The sequence below is a fragment of the Elephantulus edwardii genome, unplaced genomic scaffold (genome assembly GCF_000299155.1).
Source record: "Elephantulus edwardii isolate Elephantulus edwardi_28Jun2011 unplaced genomic scaffold, EleEdw1.0 scaffold00006, whole genome shotgun sequence".
Taxonomy (NCBI): Eukaryota; Metazoa; Chordata; class Mammalia; order Macroscelidea; family Macroscelididae; genus Elephantulus; species Elephantulus edwardii.
Window position 1 is genome coordinate 27,804,822 of NW_006399756.1, and position 12,304 is coordinate 27,817,125.

A 12,304-nucleotide genomic window follows, 5' to 3' on the forward strand; every position below is an offset into this window, starting at 1 on the left:
CTCTCCTCCATAAAATGTATTTTAAAAGTGAGTATGGCAAGCCTCACACCGTTCCCTGCAAGGTGACTGAGCACTGTGGCTCTGTGTTGGTGCATCTGATCCCTGCACCCCGAGGCACTGGAATCATCTCGGCCCCTGTGCCTAAGAAGCTGTTGATGATGGCTGGAATTGATGACTGCTACACCTCAGCCAGGGGCTGCACAGCTACTCTTGGCAACTTTGCTAAGGCCACCTTTGATGCTATCTCAAAGACCTACAGCTATCTGACCCCAGATCTCTGGAAAGAGGTGGTGTTCACGAAGTGTCCCTATCAGGAATTCACAGATCATCTTGTAAAGACTCACACCAGAGTCTCCGTGCAGAGGACTCAGGCTCCAGCTGTGGCCACCACATAGTGGATTTTCTATAATAAATAAAGTGAATTAAGTTCTAAAAAAAAAGGTGAGGTATGGTTGAGATTTTGTCTCACCTTCTTTTGTCATGTTATTTGGAGGGACTAGTCCTAGAGCAGGACATCAGGTCTGGTAAATCTGACAGTCAGTGAAAAAGAAGACCTTCAAAGGGACGGAGTGACGCCCCGGCTGCAACCCTGGATTCAAACAGCAACAACTGGGGGGACAGTGCAGGACCAGGCAGTGTTTCATCTGCTGTGCATGAGGTGACCGTGAGGCAGAAGCAGTGGCAGCCAGGAATGGCATTCTTTTCTTGTTGGGTTTTTGTTTGTTTGTTTTTTTGTTTTAGGAATGGCATTCTTATACAGCAACAGGACGTTAATGAATTGTAACTTCATATGTGCTATTTATAAAAGCAGGTCATTGAAAGCCACACAGTGTCTAACACTGCCACTGAAATTCACACTGTCTTCCAAATTCTCCTAAACAGCTTTAAATGTAATTCAAAGTCTTTCTAAACTTAGGAAATCTTCACATCTAGCTTTTTTTGAGAAACAGGAACATTTTTGTTCTTTATTTGCAGTAGATAATATAAATTAGCAACAGTATTTTCAGAATTCCAAGCTTACATCTCCAGAGGAAAAGAAAATCTCACAATTTGGGGATGGATAAAACTTATGTTAGTAGGCTAGAGTTAGAGAGAAGATTGAGATTATAATAAGACTGAGATTATAATTCAAATTGTTGAATTATAGTAAAAGTGCAAAGTTTAAAGTCAGTATGAAAGTGGTATGCAGCCAATAAACTTAGGACATTTTTCTATAGTTCCTTAAACTTGCTTTCAAAGACTTAAGAAAGTGGTGTGTAACCAGCTATTCCTGGCGTCTTCCAAGGTTCCTCAATCCTGTTTCCAGATGTCACAGAACAACTCAAAGATTTCAGAGTTCTTGACATCTGGGCATCAGATAAAAATTATTTTCCAATAAAAAGTTGTTTTCCAATAAAAACCTAAATCCATTAAGGCAGCTGGGGGCTTGCTGGGTTCATGAAATGACAGGGCCTACCAAGCACACAGAATACTCCTATAACATGCCTCTAATTCCTATCTACAAAGTAACCAAGAAATATGACAAATTGTAAAGAGCTACTATTCTGTATTAAATATAATTTCTTATAAAAGTAATTCTTCAATAAAGAGGTATAATAAATCAATAAAATGAACACTTACTGTAATATTGGCCTTTCACTTTGTATAAGAAATTATACTCTAGCGATAAAGAATTAATTATCATTGTCATGAAAGGCTTTGATTGTTGCACTGTTTTTGCTGCGGAAGGTGTCGCTGAGTAGACTCTGATTCGTAAGGACCCTGACGCACATGTGATCGAAACCCTGCCAATCCTGTGGCACCCTCACCGCCTCCACGGCACTCAAGCCCAGTGCAGTCACTGTGTCAGTTTATCTCACTGAAGGTCTTCCTCTCCTCCTGACCCTCTACCTTTCCAAGCACGATGTTCCCTTTGAAGCACTGGCCCCTTCTGCTAACATGCTCAAACTATGTGAGGCATAATGTTTACCTCTAAGGAGGACATTCATTCTTTGTAAATAAAATCTGGTCGATAGTCATTAGTAAAAACGACAATAAAAGAATTCTTTTGGTTGTGCTGAGCTAAGAGCTACTAAGATCTCCCTAGAAGATTGTGGGAAAACCAACTTTCTAATGAGTGTCAATGAGGTCAGGATAAAAGAAAAGAGGATAAAAAGAAGACCCAAGAAAACCCATGACATTAAGTTTCAAATGCCCAGCCAAAGCCTTCCCAAATTCTGAAAAAAAGAAAGAAAAAAAAAATAACGTCAAAGTCACCATTCTTCGTTTGACTCAACACTTCAGTCATCACTAAGAGCCTTTCGATCTTAAAGTAAATATGACATTGCTTTATAACAGAATTATTTTAAAATAGCAAAACAAGGAGATTCAATTTTCTCATTGTTAAGGCTACCAGAAGTTCAGTATAAACACCTTGACACCCATTCACCTAGACAATCTTCCTCAGAACTTGCAAGATGGGTTAACTCAACGCGATCAAACAACTAATGAATAATTCTTCTGACCTGCAAAATGAGAACGAAGTAGTCTACAGGTTTGTTTCGCTGGTAGAGGTAGTATTCTGGGGCTTTCTTGTTCTTCTCATCATACTTCAGTTCCTGGATGACATTGGGGTGCTTTAGCAGCCTTAGAAGGATCTTCTCTGACATCTGGGATGGGCTAAATGCTTCTACTTCTACAGATATAAACACAACTTGATATTACACTTCAAATGGATGGAAACATCACACTAGTCATCAAGGTCTTTAGGTAAAAGGAATACGTGGAACAAAGGGATACAATATGGATTAACAAGACTTCCATCTGGTGATCCACTGGGGGGCAGATTACCTGAGAGAAATTAGAAAATGCTGAATTCTCATATTCATTTCCTTCGAATTTTCCTTTTCTACCTGTCATTCATTATAGCGCTCATACAAAACAGCTAGTTTTCTGACTGAGGAAAATGACAATCAACCAGAAGCAGACTCCTTGGCTGCCAGGATGCCCTTTGACAAGCCAGCACGGTCTGACTGCCCCACGACAGTCAGAGGAAGAAGCAAGGGTCGGGAAGCGTCTAGCTGTGGGTTAGTACCAGGTGCACAGACACAGGGGCTCCACATCTCAGTCTCGCATTGCAACGATCCTGAGAAATTCTGGGAACAAAGGAGGGTAGAGATTGAGAACAGAAGCAAAGCATGTGTGTACACATCAGCATGCACTCCAACTGGCTAATTAAAAAGAAAAGGAATGTTGATCAACATTTATAAAAGACGTCCGTTTTTGTTTGGGTTTTTTTTTTTTTTTTGCGGTAACAGAAAGCGCAACTACTGGCTGAGGGATACTATGCTGAACCAGGGCTTTAGGGTAATCTCGAAGATTAATTCTAACTTGCCGTTCTGAAGTGATTAGGAATGGAGTTTCAGAATGAGAAAAAAAAAAGAAAAATAAATGAGTTAAAGATAATGTCCATTTCAAAAATTATATCTTATGTACAAATGTTAAGACTTCCGTATTATCTTCTGTACCTTTTTTACAATGATGAAGTTAAGGGAGTATACTGGAGAGATTTTGGAAAAGAAGATAAGGAAGAAAGCACAATTACTTACAAACCAACCATTCAGAAAACCATTCTTAGCTATTCAGGGAGTGTTTCTTTCACGTGCCTGTGTGTGCCCACAAATTCAAAGCTTGCTTTTTCCTACTTTATGTTAAATTATGAGTATTTTCTCATGTCATAAATATTACATTGTAAGCATTCCCAGGTCTCTGAAAACATGGTCTTTAAAGAGTACATAAAATTCCATCATGCGGTTGTGTGTTTGCCTCCTTTTCCCAATGTTTAGGTTACGGCATGCGGTTGAAAGAATGGGCGGCCCATCTTGGACACAGACGTCTTCTAAAAGTCACTGGGTACTTGAGATTTCCTTACACTTCCCCTGACCAAGAGGGCTCACCCTTCACCTAGACAGCCATCTGGGGATAGGAAGAGGGTCAGTGAGTCTCTCAAGTCCATTCGACCTTGACCTCTCTGGAGCAGTCAGTGCTGGCCGGCCGGGTGGTTTTAATAATGTGAACGCTTGCCTTCTGGAATGGGCTCAAAGGAACAGTATGATCTGACGAGACCATCAAGAAATCCATGTCAAAGTTCTCAGAGTTTCTGATTTCATTTAAAAAAAGCATAAAAGAGAAAGATTTAATTCTGAAAAGCTATTTTTTTTTCTTCTTTGCAAATCATAGCACCTGTGTTACAACTGATGTCCAACTGTTCTTCCAAGGCAAGCTGGAGAGAGAGTCACTTAACTGTCCAGTCAGACAATGAGGTGGTGTCTGCTTGGCATGTCAGCTTATTTCACCAGCTGGCTCTACCCAGGGTGCAGCTGGAGGAAGATGACCTGGCCTACGGTACACATGCAGTGTGGCACTAACATTCATCCTTACCTTTCAGACCAATTTTAAGTTACTGGTCCACCCCTGGCAAATGTCTCAGAGGGTTCATGCCGACACTGAACACAGGAGAGGAGAGAATTTAAAAAGAAAACAACAAAACAAAACAAAAAACAAAAACAAAAAAACAAAAACACAAAAGTGGCATTACTTATCACCCCATTTCCCAGTCTCCACCCCCAGCCCACCCCAGTCAGTGGTGGGTGAGAAACACGCTCCAGGGCTGGCAGAGATTTCAAACTGTGATAAGCTGTACTTGCCTGTTGCTAAGAAACGGTGCATTGCCAGGAGAAGCTGTGGTGATATTTTAACCTTCATCTCGCTGTCTGTCTGCTTAAAGGCTGAAAAATCTTGCTTTCTTTCACGATGGGCAACTTTCTTTTTCGTTCTGTTATCAGCTGAGGGAAGAATGAAAAAAGGAAAAGAAAAGAAAAAAATAAGGAAATGCCTTCCTTTAGATCAGGACTGTTGCTGAATGAAAAAAGCAAAATCTGTTGGAAAGGCTAGACTCTCCAGAAGTGAACACTGCATAGGCAAACACCACACAGAAAGAGGAAGGAAAAGGGAGACTTCTTATCAAGTTAGCACAGCAAGGTCAAAACACAGGCCACAGTGATAACAGGTAATCTGACCACGATCACGAAAACTTGAACAAAAGCCCTGTAGTAAGAACATTATTGGTAAAGCGCCTCAAGACCCTGTATGACCACATAGCAGATATTATCTAGTCTTGCAATAATAATCAATTAAGAGTTGCTTCTAATTCGTGAGGACCCCTGCATTCCATAACGTTTTCAAGGCTGTGACATTTTAGAAGCAGATCACCAGACCCTTCTTCTGAGATAGGTGGTGGTGCGGGAGGGGTGCTTCAAATTACCAACTTTTTGATGGCATTAAAGCACTTAACTGACTGCACCACCCAGGACCTCTCTGGCACACACCGGGTCCAGTGCTGTTAGCTGACAATCACTGTGCTACAGGCGACACTATCGTCTGCTGGAAGAACAAAACAAATAGCTGCAAAGACATGAAACAAGAGAGCCTCTTTCATAGAAGAGCATTTTAGTATTTATGTTTATCCAAGATGACAAGATCCTCAAGGTCAAGTAAATCTGAAGAGGGTGATCTAGAATGGGAGTCGGTTGATTTCTGCCATAAAGGGACAGAGAGTTAAGGTTTGCAGGTCATACAATCTCTGCATCAACTACTGAACTTGGCTACTATAGCAAAGCAGCCACAGGCAATGCATAAATGAATGTGCATGGTTATGTTCCAATAAAACTTTATTTATAGACACTAACACACTTGGAGCGCTAGTGGCCTAATTAGGGTAGAGCTGCACTGCCAACACAGAGGCAGGTGGTTCAAATCCACTAGCTGCTCCATGGGAGAAGACAGGCAACCTCTTCCCTTGTGATTTTACAGCCACTGAAAAACCACAGGAGGGTCAGCTATGAGTTGGCTCTGACTTGACAACAAAGAAGAAATTAAGGAAAACTTGAGTTTTGTATAATTTTCTCATGTCACAAAATACTCTTCCCACCCCCTCCCCCAATATTTAAAAAGTGGGAGTTCTGGTGGCCTAGTGTCAAGAAGCTGCCCTGAAATCCCAGAGGTGCACCTTCGAATCCAGCAGATGCTCTGCTGGAGAAGGAGGGACAATCTCCTCCTGACCCAGTCAGATCCAATTTGACGGTACACACACACAAAATAATACAAATTTTTTTTAAAAAAACCCTAAAAACACAACCCAAACAAACATATTAAAAAAAAAAAAGTAAGAAAGCATTCTTAGCTGATAGGCTACATAAAAACTGGTGATGGGCACTTCTGAGCTATGTGCAGTCCTCTGGCTCCAGGAAGCTGTCGAATCTAAACACCATTTTCCAAGTATTTTTATGAACAAAATAGTGGCCAAAGGGGAAAAAAACCCAATCACCAACCCAATTTAAGCCAGTTCCTATTGCTGGCTCCTTCCCAGGGTCCTGAGCCACTCACTGCATTACTGCTTTCGGCCTAGAGCAAAACAGATTGATCACTTGGGTTTTTTCTGGGGAGAAAGACTTATCGTTTCCTTGTGCCTCAAATTCTTCTGTAGATTAGACAACAGAAATCAATACAAAATTGAAAAACTGTTTTCTAATGGTAATGGCTGTCATCCTGCTTGCCTCTGTAGATCAAAATCAGTGTTAAAAATATGCCTGAAACCACATATTCAGCATTTTGGTTCAGTAACTCAAGCTAGCCAATTCCTTTCTATGAAATCAGTTTTTATCCAGGCTTAAAAGTAAGTTAAATTAACATTTATATAAACACAAAGTTGAAGTATATATATAAAGTCTCATAATGTGTTAATTTTTTTTCTTATGATGAATTATTACTCCTGGGGAAATACACAGACATACAGACACACACTTGATATTATATAATCACTTGCAAAGGAAGATGAAAAGAATATATACATAAAACCAGCAAAATTCTCTATTATGAATCCTCAGGCTTCTCTCCAATCATCAAGGGGATAAAATAGACATTAAAGAACACAATACAGATGTGAAGAAAAAACAAAACCAGGATACATTTTCAGAAGATAGTCATCAACTATAAAGTTTATTCTTTTACGAGTACCTGGAAAATTTTCTCAGTTGCAAAAGGAAAGCCATCTTTTTTTGAGCAAACTGAATAAAACTGTCTGTTTTCAACAAGGCAGGCTTTGCCCCCAGCCCATTGGGATGGTCCGTTTCCCCTAAACTGCAGAATCAGAGCCCTGAGGTTCTTTTTCTATTCCACTCCCAGGGTCATAAACTTCTCAAGTTATGAACTATCTTTAGCATTATGAAAAGTTTGTGTCACACATAATTAAAAATGAAGCTGAGAAAGGTGGTTCAAAACTCCCCAGCATAATGAAGCAATTACATGCCCTGATGAGGCAGAATTCAGGTTCCACAAGCAGCCCAGGTTCAAACCTTGGGCAAATAGGTACAAACACTTAACTTCCTCTTGGCTTGATCTAAGCTTTCTCCTCTCTCCATCCAAAGAAAGAAGACAGAGAACAGAAAAACACCTTCTTGCCAGCTACCCTATCCTGTCCCTCTACGTGTGCCCTCTTCACCCTGGTAAAACTATAAATTTGAAAGCCTTGCCTTTACCCCTGACCCATGAGTCCTGGAAAAAGGATATTTTAACAGTTGTGATCCATCAAGTTAACAAATCCCACTCACTTTCTTCCCCCCTTCTTTTTTTTTTTCCAAACGCGGATGTAGGAGGCTTTTCCTGAGGGTAAGACGACTTTGTCTTCAAGGAGGAAAAGCCCTCCCACTTTGCTCTATGAGGCTGATAGCAGTCCCCAGCCACTGCCAGGCCGGGGCTTGCGCAGGCCTCAAGCCACTCACTCACTTTTAAAAGTATGTCAATTAGGAATGTTAGTAGAAGCAGGAATTTAGGGTGAAAATAATTTACCCACTTGGGTAAAATGAGATTTTTGTCAGAACAACTCGTTGCCTCGTGCCAATAAATGTAACGTGTGGGTGTGTGGGTGGCTTTGCTGCTGGGGGTGAGCGGCATCCAGACCACTGGCTAGATTGCAGGGGGCTTTCCGAGACACACTGCCATCCGACACTGCATCTGCGCCTCTTCTCTCCCTCTCTGCTGCTGCTGAAGGGCTTGGGGTGCCCTGGTGTGCTGTTCTATAAGCCACAGCCCCCACACACTGCACTAATTATAAGCAGGCAGACAGACAATAACCTGGAGAGATGTCAGATGACTCACAAGCGACAAGACAAAGCAGCAGAGAACGGCTGGGGAAACGGCACTCAGCAAACAATGCCACTCACTGTATAAATCCGTCTCGTCTAGGATCTCAGATTTGATGATTTCTTCAATCACATCTTCCAGAGTGACAATTCCCAGAACTTCATAGAATGGGTCCCCTTCTCCCTCATTGTTCACTCGCTGCACGATAGCCAGGTGGGATTTACCTTCAAAGAAAACAAAAGAACGTTTAAGAGGGCATTTTCTGAATTTCTTAAATGCAATCTTACACAAAACGGTGGTTAAAAACACAGCACCCAACACAGATACCAAGTTGTTGAAATCCGGGTTTCAGCCTTTAAAAACAATGCAGGTATTCACAAACGGCGGAGCTCCACCCACAATCACAGGCAAGGCAAATTCAAGCAGAGGAGTGTCATCTCTAAAAGTACTGTGCTGCCTAGTTTCTAAGGATCATGTCTGAGTCAGGGACAACGGCCCCGATGGAATGGAGCCAGAAGGTGTCATTGAGAGTAACTGGAATGAGATTGTTTGACAGCTTTGATGACATGAACCTCTCCGAGTCCCTTCTCCGAGGAGGCATCTATTCCTATGGTTTTGAAAAGCCCTCTGCCATACAGCAGCGAACCATTCTTCCTTGTATCAAGGGTTATGATGTGATTGCCCAAGCCCAATCTGGGACTGGGAAAACAGCCACTTTTGCCATATCAATTGTACAGCAGATAGAATTGGATCTGAAGGCCACCCAGGCTTTGGTCCTGGCTCCCACTCGAGAGCTGGCCCAACAGATACAGAAGGTGGTAATGGCATTAGGAGATTACAGGGGTGCCTCCTGCCATGCCTGCATTGGAGGCACCAATGTACGTGCTGAAGTACAGGAACTGCAGATGGAGGCTCCACACATCATCGCTGGTACCCCAGGCCGTGTATTTGATATGCTTAATTGAAGATACCTTTCTCCCAAATACATAAAAATGTTTGTGCTGGATGAAGCTGATGAAATGTTAAGCCGTGGGTTCAAGGACCAGATCTCTGACATATTCCAGAAGCTCAACAGCAACACCCAGGTAGTTTTGTTATCAGCTACAATGCCTTCTGATGTGCCTGAAGTGACCAAGAAGTTCATGAGGGACCCCATTCGGATTCTTGTCAAGAAGGAAGAACTGACCCTGGAGGGTATCCGCCAATTCTACATCAATGTGGAGCGTGAGGAGTGGAAGCTGGACACACTGTGTGATTTGTACGAAACCTTAACGATCACCCAGGCCGTCATCTTCATTAACACCTGAAGGAAGGGTGACTGGCTCACTGAAAAAATGCATGCCTGGGATTTCACCGTCTCTGCCATGCATGGAGATAGGGACAAAAAGGAACGAGATGTGATCATGAGGGAGTTCCGTTCTGGCTCCAGCCGAGTTCTCATCCCTACCTGCTGGCCAGAGGCATGGATGTACAACAGGTTCCTTTAGTTATAAACTATGACCTTCCCACCAACAGGGAAAATTACATTCACAGAACTGGACATGGTGGGCGCTTTGGCCGTAAGGGTGTTGCTATTAACATGGTGACAGAAGAAGACAAGAGGACCCTTGGAGACATTGAGACCTTCTGTAACACCTCCATTGAGGAAATTCCCCTCACTGTTGCTGACCTCATCTGTGAGGGGCCATCTGTCCCGCAATAGCCCTGGCCCAGGGTTCAGTCCTGGAGGGCTCGAGGTGGGAGGGAAGGGAGCCAAGGGATGGACATCTTGTCTTCCCCCCCGCCCCTTTTGAATAAATGTCACTTTTTGAGGCAAAAGAACGGAAAAAAATAAAAAAGTACTGCGCTCCATGGTAAGAGATCTGGTGGTCCGCTGAGTGTCCCACTGCTAATCACAAGGCCAGAATCTTCTGTTGTTCAAAATGTGCAGGAGAAAGATGGACTAACTCCTTCCATTAATCTTTCCAGCCTTGGAAATTCGAAGGAGGGCTGTAAGCACCAACAGGAGGAGGGCTGCTCTGAGTCAGAATGGCCTCACTGGCCATGCATGAATACGTGTGCTGTGCTCTGGTTTTCTGCTTCCTTGGGGATGTGGTCTTCAGTAATGCCAGCTCCTTCTCTACGACCTTGTGTAGCAGAGCAGGTTTCAAGTGTGGTTCATGGAACCCTAGAAGTTCCTGATGTTAGATATAAAAAAAGAGCATCAGGGCACAAGGGAGAGAAATAAAGAAAGAAATTGGTCCCAAGAAATGAGCAGGCCTTTATTGCGTGGTCTGAGAGGGACGCCAAGTGACCCAGCCACATGGCATGTGGACAGGATCAAAATGGTGCTCTGGCAGTTTGGGGGGGGTTCCTTTTTATTGGGGTCCTGGGGAGACTAAGATGGGACTTCTCGGAATTTGGTGCTTTAATTAAGTTAGGTTTTAGCTTTTTTAATCAAGCTCAGACTCTTATCAGGATCCATTGTCTGGTCTGGTCTTTGATGTGACCAGCTTAGGTGTTACCAAGTTTCTCAGGAAGTGATCAAGCTTGGGGGTGGTGGGGCAACTGCCATATTCTTCCTTCACCTGAGACCCTTTAAGGAGGTCGCTGAGGCCCAACAATTTTCATAATAACAATAAGACATTAGTTACCTTTCTCACTGTGTATTGATATTTGAACTGATGGTGCAAAAGCAATGTTGAGTACAGTTCTTAGCACCTTAGCAGGGCAGCAAACTAGACGAGTGGCGTTTCTGTTCGCCACCACCACACACTATAAAAGCAAGTTTAAAAAGGGGGAAGGCCAGTTTTGCACAAGAATGGTCTTGACAAAGCAATTGAAAGTTATTAATTTTATTAAATCTTGATCCTTGAGTGAGACTTTTCATATTACACATAAAAGGAGATCAGCTGATGTTAGGTGTTGGGCTGTGAACTAAAGCATTAACAAACCCACCAGCTGTTCCACAGGAGAAGGCTACAGCCACTTTTCCCCATAAACTTTCACAGCCCAGGAAACCCAATGGAGGGTCCGTATGAGTCAGAGTTGACTTGAAAGCAGTGGGTTTTTGGGGGGGTTTGGAAATGAGAACTGACAAAAATAGTTCTGCAACATTCTGAAGTATGAAAGTGGCCCTGAAGGAAAGCACTTGTGCAATAGTTTGGGCTTCAAGTTGAACTAGTCATTTAAAAAAATAAAACTGAACACCATTTAAAACAAAATGACAAATAAATCATGATTTTCTCAAAAATGAAGGGAGCCTGTCCTATCAAAGAAAATAATGGACAGCATTTTCTTCCAATTAGAAAATTTGAGCTTTTTAAGCAAAAACAAACAAAAAACCAAGTTCACAAACAGTTGTGGAAAACCTCTCCCTACCAACATTACTTTGACAGTTTCTCAATAATGGAAGACTTTACTGGTGAGATAGGTGGTAATATTAAAACTATGACTTTTTTTTTACATTGTGTTTTGAAATGTGTCAACATTCTGAAGCTCCAAATAACTTAAGAAACAATATTTTCCAAAGGCTTGTTACAAAATCATGTGTGGGTAACTGGTCCACTGGACCAACAGCTTTTTTGTGTAATTTTTTTTAAAAAAATTAGATTTACAGAATAGTTGTAAAGATAGTACAAAGAGCTCCCTTTGTATACTCCTCACCCAGTGGTTAACCTCTTATATTAGTATGAAGTATGATACTACGGTTGTCAATTTTTACATTTTTCCTTTGCAAGTAAGTAAGTAAGTAAGAAAAGTCCAAATTTCCACTGTTTTCTCCACTGATGTTCCAGCATTCAATTCAGGACACCAACCACATTGCATGGACTGATCATATCACCTTTATCTCTTCCAACCTCTGATGATTTCTAAATCTTCCCTTATTTTTCATGACCTTGACATGAAATCCTTAGGATTAAAGAAATATTGGCCAGGTATCATATGTTTGTTGTTGTTGTTATGTGCCGTCGAGTCGCTTGCGACTCATAGCGACCCTATGTACAACAGCCCTAAACTCCGCTCTGCCTGTGCCAATCGCACCGTCTCTGACACTCCCATCCCAATTACCCCAGTCACTGAATCAATCCACCTCATAGAGGGCCTTCCTCTCCTGCACTGTACCTCCACCCTCCCAAGCATGATG

At 42.2% G+C, this 12,304-nt stretch overlaps 1 protein-coding gene and 1 pseudogene across 2 annotated transcripts in view; one reads left to right on the plus strand and one right to left on the minus strand.

Moving 5' to 3' along the window:
* CNNM2 (cyclin M2) overlaps positions 1-12,304 on the minus strand; it is a 179,386-nt gene that overhangs the window by 20,672 nt on the left and 146,410 nt on the right. For both annotated transcript variants that reach the window (XM_006879970.1, XM_006879971.1), the window contains exons 2-4: positions 8,259-8,402; positions 4,686-4,823; positions 2,505-2,674 (exon numbers count right to left, since the gene is read on the minus strand). In XM_006879970.1, the coding sequence (XP_006880032.1) occupies positions 2,505-2,674; positions 4,686-4,823; positions 8,259-8,402 (452 nt within the window). The remainder of the gene's footprint in view (positions 1-2,504; positions 2,675-4,685; positions 4,824-8,258; positions 8,403-12,304) is intronic.
* LOC102862325 lies at positions 8,454-9,880 on the plus strand (annotated as a pseudogene).